Source organism: Lipophrys pholis (genome assembly GCF_963383615.2).
Source record: "Lipophrys pholis genome assembly, chromosome: 11".
Classification (NCBI taxonomy): Eukaryota; Metazoa; Chordata; class Actinopteri; order Blenniiformes; family Blenniidae; genus Lipophrys; species Lipophrys pholis.
In genome coordinates, this window is record NC_137631.1 from 24,193,532 (window position 1) to 24,212,877 (window position 19,346).

At 40.8% G+C, this 19,346-nt stretch overlaps 1 protein-coding gene across 1 annotated transcript; it reads right to left on the reverse strand.

The window, feature by feature from the left end:
- Nucleotides 1–4,237: 4,237 nt before the first annotated feature.
- Nucleotides 4,238–19,061, reverse strand: LOC308116564 (cytochrome P450 2F2-like). Its single transcript, XM_080474815.1, has 21 exons — nt 18,881–19,061; nt 17,998–18,160; nt 16,875–17,039; nt 16,634–16,794; nt 16,412–16,480; nt 15,745–15,849; nt 15,526–15,664; nt 15,252–15,337; nt 15,068–15,169; nt 14,650–14,791; nt 14,388–14,575; nt 9,646–9,808; nt 9,322–9,474; nt 9,036–9,196; nt 8,639–8,643; nt 6,088–6,190; nt 5,863–5,998; nt 5,538–5,623; nt 5,239–5,340; nt 5,023–5,164; nt 4,238–4,922 (listed from the first exon to the last, which is right to left on the reverse strand). The coding sequence occupies exons 1-21, from the start codon at nt 19,040–19,042 to the stop codon at nt 4,738–4,740; spliced, it is 2,718 nt and encodes a 905-aa protein (XP_080330941.1). The 5' UTR covers nt 19,043–19,061; the 3' UTR covers nt 4,238–4,737.
- Between the last annotated feature and the right edge of the window lie 285 nt (nt 19,062–19,346).

Genomic DNA, 19,346 nt, shown 5'->3' on the forward strand with positions numbered 1-19,346 from the left:
GAGCTCGATCCATTGTGCACTTAGCTTTGATTACAAATTCAGATTGTTATAACATACATACAAAGCAGATGATAGAAAATAAAGAACAGAAACTGAACGAAATTTATAAAAAGGTGGAAGAATTTGAAAACGTGATTGAGGAGGAGACTTTTCCGAACGTTTCCTGATTGACTAAGTAGAGTGTTTTATTTGTGGTCAGAGTTTGGGGAGTGTGTAGCTAAATCTGTTGCGTGTCGCGTGTGTTTGCGCCACCTCACTGCGTCGACCTGAGTTGGACCTTCATGCGATACGGTCTGGGCGTCATGGTGGGCCCGAAGACCGGAGTGAAGTCCGGCTCTCCTGCATCTTCAGGCCAGATGAACTTAAACTTCCTCAGCAGAGTCACCAGGATGAGGAAGAGCTCCACTCTGTCTTATGCCTCTGGTTGAACAAACTCTCCCTGCTCATTGAGGAAGTTTTCAGGGTTGAATTCTTGAGGAAACTTCCACTGGTCTTCCTCTCTCAGCACCGACATCATGTTCTCGATGATCGCGTTCCCCTGAAGGGAAAACGAACCACAAATCAACACCAAAAAGCTATTAAGAATGCTCTTGTGAAGACCTTTTCAATCAATTATTTCTTACCTTAGGAATGGAATACCCCTTTTTTAAAAAAAAAAAAGAAAAAAGGAATGGAATACCCCATTAGCGCTGTGTGTTTGGTGGTGCAGTGGAAAATGCTGAGAGGAACGACATTGGCCATCCTCTGTGCTTCATTGATCACAGCCTGCACAAGGAAAACACTGTAGGCATTATGTGACAGGAAATAGAGTTCTGAGATTGTCGACCGTCCACCTCCAGGAACATGGTTTGAACTCGGCAGTAAATACATGCAAAAAGTGTGAAATAAAAAGTGTCATCACAGTTTTTATTTCATGTCAGTTTGAGGACATTTCACCAGAAAATTAAATTTTAACAAGCTTGTATTTCTAAAAATTTATTAAAAAACTAGTGTTGTTTTCTGATGAACTGGCTCGTGTTACACAATGCTGGGGATGTCATTCAGAAATGCTGATCATACGTTGTTTGAGGTGGTCACTTTGGCAAGAGTGAGCTTTAGGGGAAATTACAACATTTTTTAAAAAAGACTAAAAACAGCTGATCTAGATGTACCAGTTGTACTTTTTCTTGTCTCTCAGCTAATCATTCCTTATTTCGTTCCATTACACAAGCACACGATGTTCTGAGAGATTAGACCCCTCTGGGAGCAAGCAAACTCTCATTGACCATGTTTTGGATTTATTTCCACCATCAAACTTTCTCCCGTAATCACTGCCCTTATTGTCGCTTTTATTACTTCTTATCCATTGTTTTGTCTCGTTTTATTTCTTTTGCTTACTATTTCATGGGTATATTGGGGTTTTTTCTCCTGTTTGTTGTTTCTGTTGAGGCTCTATTCAATGGAGGAGTCAGGCAGCGCATGGGATGTCTCTAGGAATCATTCAATGACATTGGTAGGATAGACATGTACAGAATTTTACAATCATGATTGAAAGCATTCATGTATCCGTGTTAGGGCTCCTGCAATCTGGACTCAGAGATGAGGTAGACGAATGAAGGGTGTTTGTGTTTTGTGTTGTGACAATCCATCCTTTTTTCTTTTCTTTTTTTAACACAGCTTCATCCAATTTAAGGTTTGAGCCCAAGTCCATCACACAGTACCCATAGGTAGGAACCACATTTATACAATTCAGCAAACATTCAAAGATTCTCAGCTGTCTTCTTTGAGCCATAAAACACTTTTAAAAGTCTTGAATTTACTTTAAATGGGCTCTTTCGCAAAATAAATAGAAATCAGGGCTGCACAGTGACATGGCCAGGTTGTTCGTCCCCTGGGCAGCCTGGTTTAGTTTCACAGTCCAAAATGAAACATCTGAAGTCAACTGTGGATTCTGAAGTGGGGAAGATCGATGGAGGGAACAACTGAACCAGAGATCCTCATGCTCATGCAGACTTTTATAAAAAAAAAAAGAAATTTTGTTAATCTACCTGGCTGTTCAAAACAAGGCAGAAGTTACAGAAATGCTAATATTTGCATTCAGTCATTGATTCTTTGTGCAATTATATTATATAATTAATATATTTGAAATACTGATTTCAAGCTGAGATCTAAATGCATTTATGCCACAAAATCAATCAATCAATCAAACAAGGCTGAAATACACATTTTGACTGATCTTTACCAGTCACAGTTGAACTTATTTATCTTTATTATCCCTCATCTATCTTTATTCTGTGTGGAGCCATGCTACAAGAAGTTCCTTCTGGTATTAATAAACTGTGTCTATTCTATTCTATTCTATTCTATTGATCAAATGGAATAAATATATGTGCATGATTGTAAAACACTTTCTTATCAAACACAACTTGTATGTGGGTCCCACATTTTTTTAATGGTGTTCTGTTAACAAATGCTCACAAATGAGGAAATCCAAGTCACTTTAGTTTAAAAAAAAAAAAAAAAAGTTAAAAAAAAATCTATGTTTAACACAAGCAACTAAGCAATACAAAATGCAGAAATTTCTGTAAAAGCCAAGTATTCTTCATGAACTCCAGTTATTTTACCATTGTGTGTGGCGTTATAAAGGACAGGCTGCACTAACAACAAAGTCCCGTAACCCAGACATGAAAACCAATACACACACTGAAGGATTCAAATGTCAAAGGATCCAAATTCAAACTAAAAGTGGGAAAGCAGAGGAGAATCAAAAGGTCAAAATGAGTCAGAAACAATGAAAAAAAAACATTTGACATAACTCATAAAGACATGGTGCAACTTTCTGATGTCCAGAGAGCAACTTATTCCACTGTTTGACATTGATGACTAACAGCAACTGACCTGGGAGAGCGGGAAAGTGTGTGTGTGTGTGTGTATGTGTGTTTTGTTATAAACAAAAACAAAACAAAATGTAGACCCTAGATGGTCCTTTCTAATACATTCTGGGCTACTAATTATTACAATGGGACATGTAGATTTTGCAGCTTCACAGTAATGCATTTCCTTTTCTCCTTGACATTTTGGTTGATGCAGTCAATATACTTTCTTTCCTTGTTAACACTTATTTTTTCTTTTAAGGTAATGGCTTCTTTTCATTGGTGATAGTGATGATTGTCAATACTTATATCAAAATCAACATTTTCACAGCAAAAATTATTTCATTATTCGTTTTAAAAGCATGAATGATGTGCAGTTATCCAAACATGTGTCAACATTTTGGAAATTAAAAATCAGATCAATCATAGGTTGAAAGATTTAGTCCCACCTGTGTGGATTCTGCAGATATAATTCCTCTGCATTTTGGAAAGAAAATTCATCCGAATTCCTCCGCTCTGCCCAGGTATTTGAACGCACCAGGAAGAGTCAGAGAAATACAAACCAATCAGAGATCGCCGTTCAAAACGTTTATACCACATGGTATCAAATTGACCAATCACATTGCTCGTTACTGGGCGCAAAACAAACCAGAAGTCAGTAGCGCGTTGTGTACTCGAGCCAATAATTCGCTATAATTTTGCGAAACAAAATTAGACAGTGACAAGTAGTGATGGTCATTATAGACATGTTTTAGAGGCTTTGAGCAACACGTCCGCTATCTTTTTGGCCGTCTTTTCTGAAAAATTGACAGTCCAAATGATGGCTGGATGGCTGGCTGCCTAAAACCATGTTGAGGACGCTCCCTCCAACTGGAGCCATAATCCACAAACAAAGCAGCAACACAAAAATCATAGTCCTGTCTTGTGTGATTTGTGTCGCAGTTTATAGCACAGAAACGGAACTACTCGTTGAACCCACCCACAGCTTGACCTTATCCAACCAAGTGTGCCGCGGTATTGCAAAATAAGCCTGTTTAAAAAGGATACTGCCTTTTAATCCTGAGTCATTTTAGGTTCACTTTGAGTCACTTTAACTAAACTATTTGTCTACTCATCACATTTTCATGTACACAGTGTTACAAAGACTGTTTTAGAAAATTCTGTCAAAAAGCCTGATTTAACAACGCACTTAATTCAAGCTATTTTTATTTGTTGATATACAGCAACATGTTTCATTGCTCATTAAATTTAATTATGGCTTCATTTCAAGCGATTTTAGGTGGGGTCATACATGTTTGATACTACAGATTGTAATGGATGAAATCAAAGCCTATAAGGACTTTAAAATCCTTTTTTCACAATGAGAGACTCATGAAGACAGAGATGAAAGGGCTCTGCAGAGCTGTTTATTGCAAGCTGTGACACGTCACAAAGGGCAGTCACCAGTACAGAATCGGGAGGCAAAAAAAAAAAAACATCATTCAAAGCTATAATAATTCTTTCAATAATGAGCTGAGGGATATGTTCAGGAAAAGGAGAATATAACTGACAGAAAAAAATAAATAAATCATAGTTATATATTGTTACATATTTGACTAGTACAATTTGTGGATTCAGATGATATTGTATATTTTCAAAGTAAAAGCAGCGCTGCTTAAACCTTAAAAGTGAACAGATCACAAGGGCAGGAGGTGGCACTAGAGGTTAAAATGTTATCTAAATGTACTGAGGAGTGAGAGTTGCTGTAATGAACAAATGATGACATGAAGGAAGTTGATGTGCTGTGGCGGCCAATGAATTGAGCAGCTTTGATGCGCAGGTGAAACACGATTAACTGCTGCAGCATTTAAAGATTTGCCATCAACTTCAGACATTTGTGCTTTTCTCAGCCTTTTGTCGACCTGAGTTGGACCTTCATGCGATACGGTCTGGGTGTCATGGTGATCCCGAAGACCGGAGTGAAGTCCGGCTCTCCTGCATCCTCAGGCCAGATGAACTTAAACTTCCTCAGCAGAGTCACCAGGATGAGGAAGAGCTCCATTCGAGCCTCTCCGACACACACCCGAGGACCTGAGACCCAGAAAACATTTTCAAAAATTTCAAAAATAGGAAACTAGTCGTCTGATTTGATTCACCCTGTGCATGAACGAATGTCTTCACGCACTCATACCTGCGGAGAAAGGCATGAAGGCCTTCGGTTTAATAAACTCTCCCTTGTCGTTCAGGAGGTTTTCAGGGTTGAATTCATGAGGGAACCTCCACTGTCCTTCCTCATGCAGAACAGAGGCCATGTTCTCAATGACCATAGTGCCCTGAAGAGGAAAAACAGATATTGAGGGATCTTTTCACTTTCTGGCTGAAACATTGCCAAACAGTAAGCCGTTACCTTTGGAAGTGAATATCCCATGAGTTCCGTGTCACTGGTGGTGCAGTGAAAAACGTTGAGCGGAACAATGTTGGACATCCTCTGAATTTCATGAATCACAGCCTGATTAGAGAGAGATTATCTGTTGTCAGAGAGCTTCTAATGGGGAGAAAATAAAAGCATGGCAGCGAATCCCAGAGCACTTTCCCTTCCACACACTTTACGTGGATTGTCTCCCGTGTTAGTTGACTTTACATTGAGCCACATGAGTCCCACATCCACACATTTGATACAAGTGAAATCGTAAATATTTCTGGTACCTGAACATAAGGCAGTTTATGTCTGTCCTCAAAAGTGGCCTGAGCCTTCCCTTCCAGCACCTGATCAATATCCTGCTGACATCTTTCTGCGAGACAACGTTGTATTCAACATTTTAAATCATTACATCATAAAACATGAATGAAAAAAAGAACATGAGCCATTACCTACAAACAATGGCAAAAAAAAAAAGGTTTTCCTTTCGTCTCCATGATATTCAATACAGACTGTCTGGGTTGAGGATTGCATTGAAGTAATAACTTTAAAACTGAAGAGTATTACTGCTTCAAACCAAACAGTTCTCTTTCTGAAGACTTGCAGGTGTACCTTGTACGTGTGGGTTGTTTGTAAGGTGGAGAAAACCAGCCAGCAGGGTGTTGGAGGTGGTGTCGGTCCCGGCGATGTAAAGATCTTGAGCATTCCTACACAGCTGCTCTTCTGAAAATAAGGAATCCTCGACTCTCTGCAGAAGAGACAGCGACAGCCAAGCTGAAGTCATCAAGAGACTACGTTAATGGTTGTCTGATGTTCAAACCGCTGCAGCGAACACACCTGAGCCATTTCATCCAGGTAACAGTCGACGAAGTCTCGAGGTTCTCCGAGGACTCTGGTCTTCTTGTGCTCAGTCATCAAACGCCCAATAAGAGTGTATTCTCTGAAAAACACAAGTCGTCCCTCATAATATGGATTAATACGGAATTGTGGATTAACATAGACTATAATATGCGTGACCCAACATTCTATCTTATAGTGTAAAGAGTGCTCACAGTAACAGGCGCTGTGTGTGGTTAACATTACCTCTGTTGGGATTTATGGTTGGTTATTAGCATATAATTACTGTAAGTAATAGATTACTAAAAGTAATAAATCACTGGAAGTAATTTATGAATAATTTAAATTATTAATGGAAGTAAACGGTCATTTACTCATTAACAACTCCTAAGGTAATTGAATAATTACTTTAAAAATGAAAAAATGAAAAATTCTCAAAAATAATTTTTAATAAAAAAATTATTATTTTGCATAAATTTCTTATTTATGTATTAATAATAAATCGGGGCACCACCAGATAAACTGGAAATAGCTAATACCAAAATATCTGTCTCGGTTGTAAAAGGTTTATTTAAGTTAGTTAATATTTCTGCATAAAATATAACAATCTTAAATAGAATGGAAGGTGTGAGATCCGAGCACAGACTGTTACAAACCAGTGAATTGTCAACAATAAATACACAATAATCACCAAGAAGCGTACAATTCAGCTAACAGGCGTTTATTAATAAAAATGTATTAATTCATAAATAATTCGGAAATCATCTCATAAATCAACACATTCAAATAGCAAACGACATCTAACACGGAGATCTAATCTATTAAACAGCAAACACTATGTACAAAGAGTGTGTGTGCGTGCGTGCGTAAGTGCGTGCGTGCGTGCGTGCGTGCGTGCGTGCGTGCGTGCGTGCGTGCGTGCGTGCGTGCGTGCGTGTGTGTGGTCTGGAGTGAGTGGGTGTAATGACCTCGAACGTCCACCAGGTAGAGGCAGACGTCTTCGGGTTAATGTGAGGGGGTGTAATGACCTCGAACGTCCACCAGGTGGAGGTAGACGTTGGTGGGTCAATGCGGTGACTGTGACGACCACTAGGGGCGTGCGGCGCCGCGCAGAGGGAGAGCGCAATGACTTGATGTGTCCACCAGGTGGATGTCAAGAGGGATTGCGATAACCCACGCGACCACTAGTGGCGTTTGACTCGCTCTTTCTGGGGACGCGGCGGTTGCTTAGCGGCCAGATAAACAAGACGTCCGTCGAGCGCGCGTGCGGTCTCGGAGCGAGTTAGTCTACCGAGGGCGTAACGAACGGGCGGTTCCGTCGGCCAGGTTCTGAGCACCTGAGTCCTAAGTGGAGGTCGGTTCCTGCAGTTAGAACTCTTGTGATCAAGGCAGATCTGCTCTGCAGCAGGTTACATGCAGTTGGTGCTACATGCAGAGGTGAGCTTATCTCGATCAGATAAGGGGGGAGCAGGGCTGCGAGGAGATCCGGGTTAGTGGAGAAAGGGGGAGAATGAGAGAGGATGAAGACAAGGGAAAGACAGAGAATTCTGACGACGCTCGGTTCTGAACCCTGGTTCCTCCACACAGAGCTCCCAGTGGGCCTGGAGCTCACTTGGACCTCTGGTTCTGAGGTGGAAAACCAGAGTTCTGGACTTGGTGCGCGTGAATGCGCATACACAAACAACATGAGATGCTGCTGCCTTCTGAGCGGCACATTGAAACACATTGCATTTTCAACAGAACATCATTCTAACTATTCTCTGCCCAGACAAAAGCGCTCACCCTTATAGTTCTTTGGTGCTGTTGGTTCTGGGAGGCTGTGGTAACTGGTTGTTACCGGCTCTGAATTCAGCGTCCTGAATTCAGAGACCTGGCTCCAGCTGCAGCAGTGGACAGCTGAGAGGATGGTTTTAGAGAAGAGGCGACACTGGCTCTGGTCTCCAGAGTCCCCCAAAAACAGGAAAAATAGAGGAAAACAGAAGATGTAGTCCAAACTGGGTCCTGCTCGTCCAGCTGGCTGGCGTTGGTGTTTCTTCTGTTCTTTTGCTCTCTTTACCATCCTGAGGAGGGGAAGCGATGTCTCTCCCTCGGAGGTCAGTTGAGAAGCCGAGAGTTTTGGGAGGAAGTGAGTCTCACCAACTTGGGTTCTGACCCCTGTGGTGTGTTCGGGTCGGATTCAAGCATCCTCATTGGCCACTTCCGGGGTCTGGCTCGCTCCCCTGCTGTTTTATGGCCTATCCATTGTTGCTAGTGTTTTCCTTCGGGGGAGCAAGCCTCTTGAGGAGTTCATGGAATCTTCAGCCCCCAACACCTCTGTATTTCTGAAGCCCTTTTGGAAGGGTAGCGGCAGGTTACGAATGAAGGGAAAGGAATCGTACAGCTGGTGAAATAAAGGAAAGAAGAGAAGGCAGGAGAATAATTCTATTTATCTTTTATTATTCATTTTATTTTTATTGAATGTACCTCTTGTTTGTTTTAATCATTTCAATTAAAAAAAACAAAACGTTGGTGTTTAACTTGAAAACTCTGAAGTGTCCCTTTTCAAACTTACCTCCTCTGATAATAGCAAGTGATACTTAGGGTTATTTTTGGCAAATAATACATCTTGTATTAGGACAGTTATAGAACAAACATGCAAGACATTTATGTAATTTACTGATTTTTATTCTTATCAGTCTAATGCTTTACAACTGATTTTACTTTCTATAAATGACACACAGGGTTTGTTTATTCTCACCTAAAGTCTTAAAATATCTAGCTTTATTTGTAATTTCCAAGTATTTTACTGAGTAGTTAATTAAATCAGGGCTGATATATTCATTCCCGGAGTGGATAAGAATGTGTGTTTCCTCCACATTCCTGACAGAGCCTGAGCTTTCGTTTCACGTTGTTGGAGTGCCAGCAAGCAGCCTGCTGCAGCTTGGCTTGTCGCCTCTGCTTTAACTTACCATCGACCACGGGCCATTGACTAATTTGACATTCTCAGTGATGGACTGAACCATATCTGTGATGAACTCGTCGTCGTATTCGTAGCGTTTACCAAACAGGACCTGGCAGATGATGTTTGAAGCGGCGTTGTGAAACAAAATGTGAGGACTCATGGTTTTCCCTGTAAAGATCATAAATTAAAGTATGAAAGTGTTTTTGTGGAAAATAGAATGAAACCATCATCACGCATCAGATTGTTTGTTGTGTTTCTATTGTTGTCTGCTACAAGGCCCACAGATGACCGACCATTGCTGTCCTCCAGAGTTTTGATGATGTACTGAATCTCCCCGTGAATCCGGTCCTCCATTGAGTTCCTCCCCATCCCAAAGCTTCTCAGAGTCTTCAGAGCAAAGCGACGGTGCTCCTTCCAACTCAAACCGTAGTCTGCCAGAATCACTCCTACAACAGGAAGAAGAAGAAGAAGAAGAAGATATAATATATAATTGAACAACCAAATAAATTACCCCCCTCAATAAAAACAACAAAACAACTGAATAATGTCAAATACATTGATCATAATCCCAGAGGAGATAGGGGCCAGAACATGCTGCTTTCAAACAATATTTCCACCTTTTTTCAGAGTGATAGCATTGATATACAGGTTTTGGGGTCGTCCAGCAAAATCCAACCCCTTGGTGACCATGGCCTCCTTCATGGCCTTGAACCCGTTGATGATCACAGCTGGTTTGGGACCAATGAACAGACTGTAGACATTTCCATAACTTCTCCTCAGCTGTAAAGTACAAAAAACAATCTCATAGTTTGCGTTTGCATGCATGACTTTCTATTGCTCTTCAGTTCAACATGGCATGTCACTTTTTAGGAAAAGTGCTTTTTAAACTAGGCAATGTTGTCATTTAGAGTTAAATTGAAGTGAAGTCAAATTAAAGCACATGTGATAGGAGGATTGCATGTAAAAAGAAACATATAACTCTTTATTTGCAAATCTGGGGTTGAATGTATTTTTTGTTTTGAGAATATGTCAGAAACTCACCAAACCAATCTCCTCAACTCTGATCAAAACTGCTCTCAAAGCCCTTGTTTTCCTCTGATGTGTCTTGTTTTACTCAACACCATTCTGCAAACTCATTCTGGAGTTTGGACTCCAGTTATGGCAACTCCTGACTCCAGTTCACTTTTTTTTATTTTTTTAAGACTCATTAACCTGGGAGCACTGTTTGATGTGTGTTTTTGTCTGGCACGCACTCGATAGTTCACCACAAACTCAGAAACACAGAGTTGGTCTTGTTACTCAAGGACAACAGACTCAGCCAATGTCGTTGACTTTGTCCAAATCTGGACTTGATCACCCTGCAGAGGCTTCTTTTGCCTGACCCTTCCTGGATACCTCTGCCTCTGGTCGTGAGAATAAACTCTGTAAACTTCATCTTTGTGTCGAGTCTGTTTTTGGGTATGCCATGTACCGTGAAAGTATGATCTGGCCAGTAATGAACTCAGCGATTCCTGCAGATAACAATCCCATGTCTACGTGCGAGAGCCTCCCTGTATGACATTCCAAGTTAAAAATAAAACTTGATTGGCTCAGTTCTCTCCATTAAATGGTGGCTGTGTGCTTTGGAAGTCATTAAAGACGCACATGAGTTCATTATAAATTATCTTGTTTGCAGAAGATAGTTAAGTTGTGTGCACAAGTTAATGATTGCGAGTTGTTATCTTGTTTGGACAAGACAACTTGTTCCCACAAAATATTAAGTCATGCGCACAAGATTATAAAAAAAAAAGAATAACACCTTTATTTCACATCAGTCACATACTTTTTCTTGCCACTGTAGGAGTAGTATTTAAATATCATAACCTAATGTGACTTTAAAGTGGTAGCCTCTATATAGTGCAGAACATATTTCCTAATATAATTCTTCACTTTGTATAAGGATTCCCACACTAACACCAATACATATAGGCATGGTCACGTCTATGTGTAAATGTGTATATATACTTTAATTATGTGTACATGTTTATTTATGTATGTCTGTAAATGCTATGTGATTATGTGTGTACAGTCGTGTGAACAAATCAGGACACTCCATTAGATATTTACCTATTGATGTCTAATAATCATGTTTTTATTCATTTCTGGAAAAAAAGGGATTTAAATGGAGGTAAACAACAAAAATCTCGTTTTACTCATTACACAAACAATATCGCCAAAAATGCTTTATCTAAATGACAAAAAAGTTGGGACACCCTCCCTACTAAAAGCGAGTCTTATCCACTGTTAAAAAAATTTTCAGTGAGACGCTCCTTGTTGGCATCTATCAGTCTGAGGAAAGTTTTCCCGACTCCTCGGTGGAGAATCCTTTCAGCTCTGAGATGTTTGACGGGTTTCTGACATGTACACCCCACAATAGGATCTGGGCTTTGACTCGGCCATTCCAGGATTCTTCATGTTTCTCTGAGAGAGAGAGTGAAGGTTTCCTTCCTGCTTGCCTCCCAGGGAACTCAAAGCTCAATAATAGTTCAGTCTCTTCCTGATTGTCGATGCGTGCACATTCACTTCAACAGGAGCAAGAACCTGCTGTAGGTCCGGTGGTGACATCTTATTGTTTTTGAAGGCTTCTTTCAGCATGAGATCTGCTCTCCAGGTGAACTTGCTCAGATAGCCAGACCTAGGCGTGTACAAATTGTGTTGAGAAATCCCTTACCAGCTCTTTCAGTCTCACCACTCTCCATTCAACTATCGGGAGCAAGGCAAACTAAATCTCTGAGGTTTATATAGGACAAGCTTCCTTCAATATTCTCAGTAACGATCTTGTAGTCGTGTGCAACCTGATGTGATGCACCTATTTGTGATTTTAGCCATTTTCAGTGGGAATAAATGTGGGTTTGTCCTAATTCATTCCTCACCAGATATCATATCATACTTGAATATTTCATTATTGTTCAAATGTATTTGAAATACCCATATCTCCAAATATGGATAGAATAAAATTAAAACTTTTGTAGGGTGTCCTAATTTTTTTTTGACTGTATATCTGTACAACTCTGTGTGATGTTGTTTAATGCTGTCCTAAACCACAAAAGGAAATGACTCATGGCTCAGCTATCTGATTCTGATTACATGCACTTAAGTAAAGAGCATGGTTTAATCTAATGTGGAAAATCATTCAGGGTGACCGCACTCGGCTGGCTGGTGCTCCTGGTTCACTCCCTCGAGTTGTAGGGTGCCTCTGGCTCTTTGGGGGCCTGGGGCTGGGTGGTCGACAGGGTGGGAGGGCTACCCCATTGCCTCGGTCCTTCTCGGTAGGCCTCGGTGGCGGCAGCTGCTTTGACCACAGGTCTTCAGGCTTGCGGCCGTTCTCTGTGGTCCCTCAGGTGTCTGGGCATCACGTCCTGTGGCCCGTGGCTCGGGATGGTATCGGTCTGCGGGGCTCTATCATGCCTAGCGCAGACTTCAGGACTCTTTTGGACTCCGACTTCCAACAAGACCCACAGACACATGGAATCCCTCCAGGACTCACTGGGCATAGTTGGAAAACACTAGTTATTTGCATCTGTCATCTCAGTGGAGATCTAGACCAACGGTGCCATTGTAGACTTAGCACTCCCCCCCCCCCCCCCCCCCCCCCCCCCCGAAGGTCAATGTGATACAAGATTAAGAACACTGAAAATTGCAACCTGTCGCTCTACTTCGAATAGAATTAAAAGACTTTTCTCTGCGAAAAAACTAAGGTTTTACCCTTTGTTTCGCACGCGTTTCACTGCACTCACTATCAGTGATTGGAAATGGAATTTTCCAGAAGTGTGCAAACAACATCTGGCCATTCTTTGTTTTGCCTCTTTGTTTGCCTGTTTCCCACATACCTCCACAACAAGGTGGACATCACACAGAAATATTCAAATGATGGATTTTAAAATGACACCTTCATATTTCATAAAAGAAAAAAAAAAAGGTTTCACTTGTGAATTGTGCTTACATGTGTTTGATTTTATTGTTTCGTGCTATATCAAAAGTGTTATTTCTAAGTTGGAACTTTTTGGTTTGGGTGTAAACCAGAGTAAAGGCTCTCCTGCATTTTCAGGCCAGATCAACATAAATGTCCTCAGCAGGGCCACAACAATGAGGTAGAACTTCATGTGAGCTACACCCACTCCGAGACACATCAGAGAATCTGTTTGAATATCCACAAGAAGATTTCTTATTTCACCCCCTCAAATGTGCGAGTGACTCCTGTTTTCTCCATCGACAGAGAGAGGGATGAAGGCTTCTAGTTTAACCGACTCTTCTAAGTTTTCAGGGTCAGATTGACGAGGGGATCTCCATTGTCCCGCTTCGCATAATGTCGACAACAGGGTGGGGCTGACAATGGTTCCATGAAGAGCACATGATTGGGACTGCAAACCCATTGTGCATCTACACAAATACAATACAATGTGCAATGACAGAACATTACAGGTGTTGTACGGGTTTAATAATGTATTTCCTTGGTCAGCTTTTGGGCCTCGTGTACGACAGTCTGCAAGACGCTCCAAGACATGAAGCCACCCGAAAAAACTAAAGGGCGTGACACAAGATGTTATACAAAAATAAGCAAGGATTAGAATTAGACCCTCTGGCTTGGTCCCTCTTCTAAAGGGGGGCAGGTTTGAATTGAAGACCAACATGACCTGAAAACCCTCATGTCACTGCGCAGACTGGGGTTACTCTGACCAGCCGGACAGCTGGATAACCATGATCCTTACGGACAAGGTGTGAGGGAACAGCTGAGGTCTGAAGTTTATCATATCTGGACGAATATGTCGATTATGTTGCCCCCATATTGGCAAGTGAACTTATTGACATTCTGTCAAACAGTTTGTGTCCTTTACAAGAAATACTGTTTTTATATCACAGGACACATGTTTTTTGTTTTGTACTTTCAAGAGATAATACATGTAGTACACAATTATTTTGTGACAATTTGTCCGTTAAAATTCTCATTACAATTTGACAATTTTACTGGCTGAAGATTTCTTCTTCAGTTCTGAATTCTGAATTCTGTTACACTGATGTTTTTACACACAATACAGTCATTCTTTCTGATGTAACAGTTATAATCACTCAGGATTGTTTTTGCAAAATTATTGCAGGTTATGTTTGAAACATTTAGAGCTAATTGATTATTACGTCTATTTTATTATTGCAAACAGAAACAATGTGACAAGGGTGCAAACTGTATGCACAAAACCACAAAATAAGCGTTTGATTTTAGATTTTTCTGTGGAGAACTTAACCTTTTACCATTATCTTTATGATGTGAGATAACAAGCTAAAACTTCACACATTTTTATGGTCTGTTGGACTAAAGTTACACCCTCGTGGTGTCTCTGAGCTTTATCTTCATACGAAAAGGTTTGGGTGTTTGGGTCAGCCCATAAACTGGAGTGAAGTCCGGTTCTCCTGCATCTTCCGGCCAGATGAACTTAAACTTCCTCAGCAGAGACACTGTGATGAGGAACAGCGCCATGCGAGCCAGATTCTCTCCGACACACATCCGAGGACCTAAAATATATGTTGCACGTGAATTAGAAGCTCCTTTATTACACGTCTTTGCCAGTAAAAGTGATTTCACCCACCAACAGAGAAAGGGATGAAGGCTTCTGGTTTGACAAACTCTCCCTGGTTGTTGAGGAAGTTCTCAGGGTTGAATTCATGAGGAAATTTCCATTGTCCCTCCTCGGCCAACACCGATTTCATGTTTACGATAACAATGGTTCCCTGGAGACCAGAAAGAAACTTTATTCAGGTTGTATCCCGGAGATTGACTCTCCTTCGTGGTCCTGGGTAAGGCCTCAAGATTTTTGTGCTTGGTGTACTTTAATGAAAATAGACCTGATCAGATGCCTCTACCATGTCAACTCTTCTCAATGTGATGGAGTAATGGCCCCTGGACCTACAGTACCAGTTTTCTGTTCCTTTAAAGGCTTTCAAAGAACCTGTGCAAATTTTTGAATAGCAAATTCAGAAAACTAATGATTTGTCTTTCCTTGTTACCTTTGGAATGGAGAATCCCATTAACTCTGTGTCTTTAGAGCTGCAGTGAGACAAGCCAAGTGGAACCATGTTCGCCACCCTCTGGATTTCATGAATAACAGCCTGCATGATAAAGATGTTGGTCAAGACATCTATTGAATATCACAGTTCAAGGTCAGGTGTAGTTCTGGCCTGATAATCCGACCTGTACATAAGGCATCTGGTGCCTGTCCTCAAAACAGGCTTGATCCTTTCCCTGGAGAACATCATCGATTTCCTGCTGACAGCGCTCTACAAAAATGTCAGGACAAAACAGAGACAATTACTTTATGATACACCAAAATGAAGATCTATTTCAGACAGATTAGAAGACAACAAGCTCATGCATTGGACTTTAGAGACGCCAAGACACACAGTATGTAGCTGAAGTACTGCGGTGTATTTAATTGATTCAATGATTTCTCCACATCTGGGTTTACCTTGTATCTCTGGATAATTCATCAAGTAGAAGAAAAGGAAGAGTATGGTGTTGGCAGTGGTGTCAGTTCCAGCAAAGTGAAGCTCCAAAAGAACAGTTTCCAGCTGATTTTCACTAAAGGATGAGACTTCGTTTCCTCTCTTTGCAGGATGACACAGTGAGTAAATTTTCATTTGGACTACAGTAATGGATCTATAAATATTATTAGTGACATACACACCTTGTCCACCTCATCCAGGTAGCAGTCTATAAAATGTTGGGGTGTACCAGACATTCTGGTCTTTTTGCTCTCATCCAGTTTCTCATGATATATTTCACGAGCAATCTGGCAAAGACAAAGATTTTTGTAAACTGTCACAGCTTCCTCAGAATTACAGATCTAAAGGTTGAAGACAAACAGTTGTATACAGAGGACACGGACATTGATACAGGCATTTTAAAGGCACCGATACTGTGATCTTGAGCGTTCACCAGGCAGACATGGTTCGCTGAGCAAGACCCTGGACCCCCGCCGGCTCCCCTCGGGCGCCTTACTGTGGCTGCCCACCGATGGGTCAGTTTGGTAAAGAAACTTCCCCAAGAGGGATTAATAAAGTATGGTAAATAAAAAATAAATAAGGTGAAAAGGATTGAGATATAATATAAAAAAATAAGAAACTATGTGGATTGCACGTGTAATGGAATTAGTAAAATAGTGCCATAATAACCTTTCAATCTATACTTTATACCATTGCATTAAAATGTGGCCCTACTTTTAATGAATCTTCACAAACTATCAGAATAATTTCATGGTTTTTGGTTTAAAAAAAAATACTGAACCCATCAGAATCCTTTGAAGTGGATTTAAAAGAAATGTGAATTCAGCAAAATAAATAAATTAAGAATACCTTTAACAACTTAAAGGCCTGTTGGAAGGGCAGCGGTAGTTTGCGCACCACTGGAACAAAGTCATAGATCTGTCAACAAAATTCATTAATTGTAACATTTTCTGTGTAAACATATACAAATAAATGGTTGTTAGGTTTGTCATTGTGTATTCAACAGGACCTCACTGCAGTGTCGTCACCATTCCTCCACAATTCTAGTAGTGACGTTATTGGGTAACTCACCATACCCCAATATCCATTGATCAGTTTCGAGGTCTTGTGAAAATAATTGACAAAGAAATTCATGAGCTCATCGTCGTAGCCGAAGCGCTTGGCGAACAGGACTTGGCATATGACGTTGGACGCTGCGTTGTGGAAGAGCAGCTGAGGATCCATGGTTTTATCTACAGAACGGACATCAACCCTGAATCTAGGATGCGACATCAATCAGGTCATACAATCAATCCGAGGTACACATACTCACCGACACTCTGCTCCAGGATATTTGTGATGTGCTGTAATTCACCCAGAATCCTTTGCTCCATGGACTGTTTGCCCAGACCAAAGTTCCTCAGGGTCATGAGGCCAAAGCGTCGCTGTTCTTTCCAGTTTGAGTTGTAATCTGAAAGAAATATTCCTGGGGCATTTTCTGTGTGGACACAAGGGCCAGTTATGAAGCCCGGTTAGAAGAAATGTGGCAAAAATTGGTTTAAATTTAAAATGTAGAGGAAGAAGACATATTCATTCAGCGTCCCAATCTTTCTGGAGTCTTTTATGGTTTTTTTGAGGCTGAAAGAGGTGGCTGATTTAATCAGCTTCCTGGAGTTTCATCGGTTGATTCAGTGCAGTTTCCCGTGGGCTCACCACCTGCAGGAAGGTTCTTAATCGGTGCTGTGTGATCTGGGTGACGGTGCTCAGACTGCCACCCCCGCGACCCGGAAACGGAGAAGCGGGAGAAAATGGATGGATGGATGGGTTCAGTGCAGTACAGATTCGCAAAGAAGTTGAAACTTCTCCCAGTCGACTGAAAATGTTCGTGACTGGCCACTAGAATCTTTTATAGGAAGCTAGATTTTATCCTTCCAGAACAATAAGCTTTCTTTCAAAGTTGCTTTTAGAGTGTTTGTTTCCCCCACAAGTGTTACACCTTTTCTGCCACCAGATGACGCCATTGCAATGACTTAACATTTAACATGAAGTGGATTCTGGTTTTACTTGGACACTGCTTTTGTGCATTTTTCGACCCCAGAGAGATGAGTGTATTTGCTACATTTCATTATATTAGTTTGAGTTACTGGTTTTCTGCATGTTGTGATTTTATCCAAGTTCAGATACTTCTGATGTTAGTTGTGGGAAAATGCAGAAATTCCAGGAAATTGTGACAGGAATTGAAGGTGGGGCTAAATTGCTGATATCATTTATTTAATTCTTTGTGATTTCAATTTTGTGTTGGAGAAATTGAACCAATGCTCCTAAAGTTGTTAATATCACATCAAATAAACATCAGAATAAGATTGCTGATGTTTGGTGGCCTGGAACCTTCATCACCTCACATCAAAGTCAAATGTCACTATGTGCAGACAAACAGAGCAAAGCAACCTCAATACCTTTAATTTGTACGGCGTGGTTCAGCATCTGGCCCTGTGGCCTGCCGGAGAAGTCGGCTGCTTTGTTGACCAGAGCTTCTTTAATGGCTTCGATTCCGTTGAGGATGACCGCAGGTCTGGGACCCATGAAAATACTGTAGATGTTACCATAACGCTTGGCCAGCTGGGAACAGAAATGCGGTGGATTATACAAGTGCCAATAATAAGGAGACATTCCCATTGGTCAGTATGCAAACTAGAGCAACAAGCTAGTCATCTACGATCACAAATTAATTTCAATATTCTTATGAACTCATATTACTTAGAAAATCATTAAAAATGTTAAATCAAATAGAACAAACATTGTCACTCCTTCTGAATTTGTTTGGTGGCAGCAGTGAAAGATTTACTCCGTAAATAATCTGGGTCATTTCAGGTGACGGGTTCACCTTAAATAATCTGGGTCATTTCAGGTGACGGGTTCACCTTATTATCGTGGCAAGACCCATCAGAAATGCACCATAAATCATTATATTTTCAACATGTTTCAATCGGCTATCCATGCACCAATGGCTGCATTAACTAATAGAGTTGAGAGGAACCTATTTGGATTAAACAATTTGAGTAGATGAAATTACATGATACACAAAATTACATGAATCACAATACAAAATCACATTCTCAAAAATGTCATTATACACCATATTTTGAATGAGACCATGCCAATGAAGTCCACACATTTAGTTGATCAAATATTGTAGACTACATAAACATTATTAAAAAAAAAGCACATATTGCACCACACAAAATCCCCCAAAATAATGCAATTAGTTACATTCTTAACACATTAGAAGAAAAAAAAAAATCAATAGGGTCAATTTTTGGGATCTGAGCTTCAATTTACCGTCTCCAAGCCAGCGATGGGATTCTCCAGATTGAACTCCAGCAGGTTTCCAAGAATGGGTAATGGCTGAGGGCCTGGAGGAAAGTTTTCTGGTCTTCCACTTGAAAATATAAACCAGAAAAGCAAAGTTGCCAGAAAGAACAGCACTACCGTGACAAACATGGTGATTCTGTGACTCTGAATCACTGAGTTCAGACACTGCTTCCAGATCAATTTCTAAAACACACATAACCTTTGCACAGGCTGCTGTCATATAGCCGTCTCTATTCTGCAAGCATGCTTCCTCAATCAACAAGCTGTGATCATGAGCGACTCATTTCAACCAGCTGTGGTGAGGCACAGAGTGAAAAAGATGCAGGAGGGTGAAAGTCTCAGGCAGCGAGAAATTGGTGCACGTTAATGTATGGCCCCAACCATAGAGGACCTGAGCATAGAATTTGTTTCTCCTTGATAAATCAACTTGTAT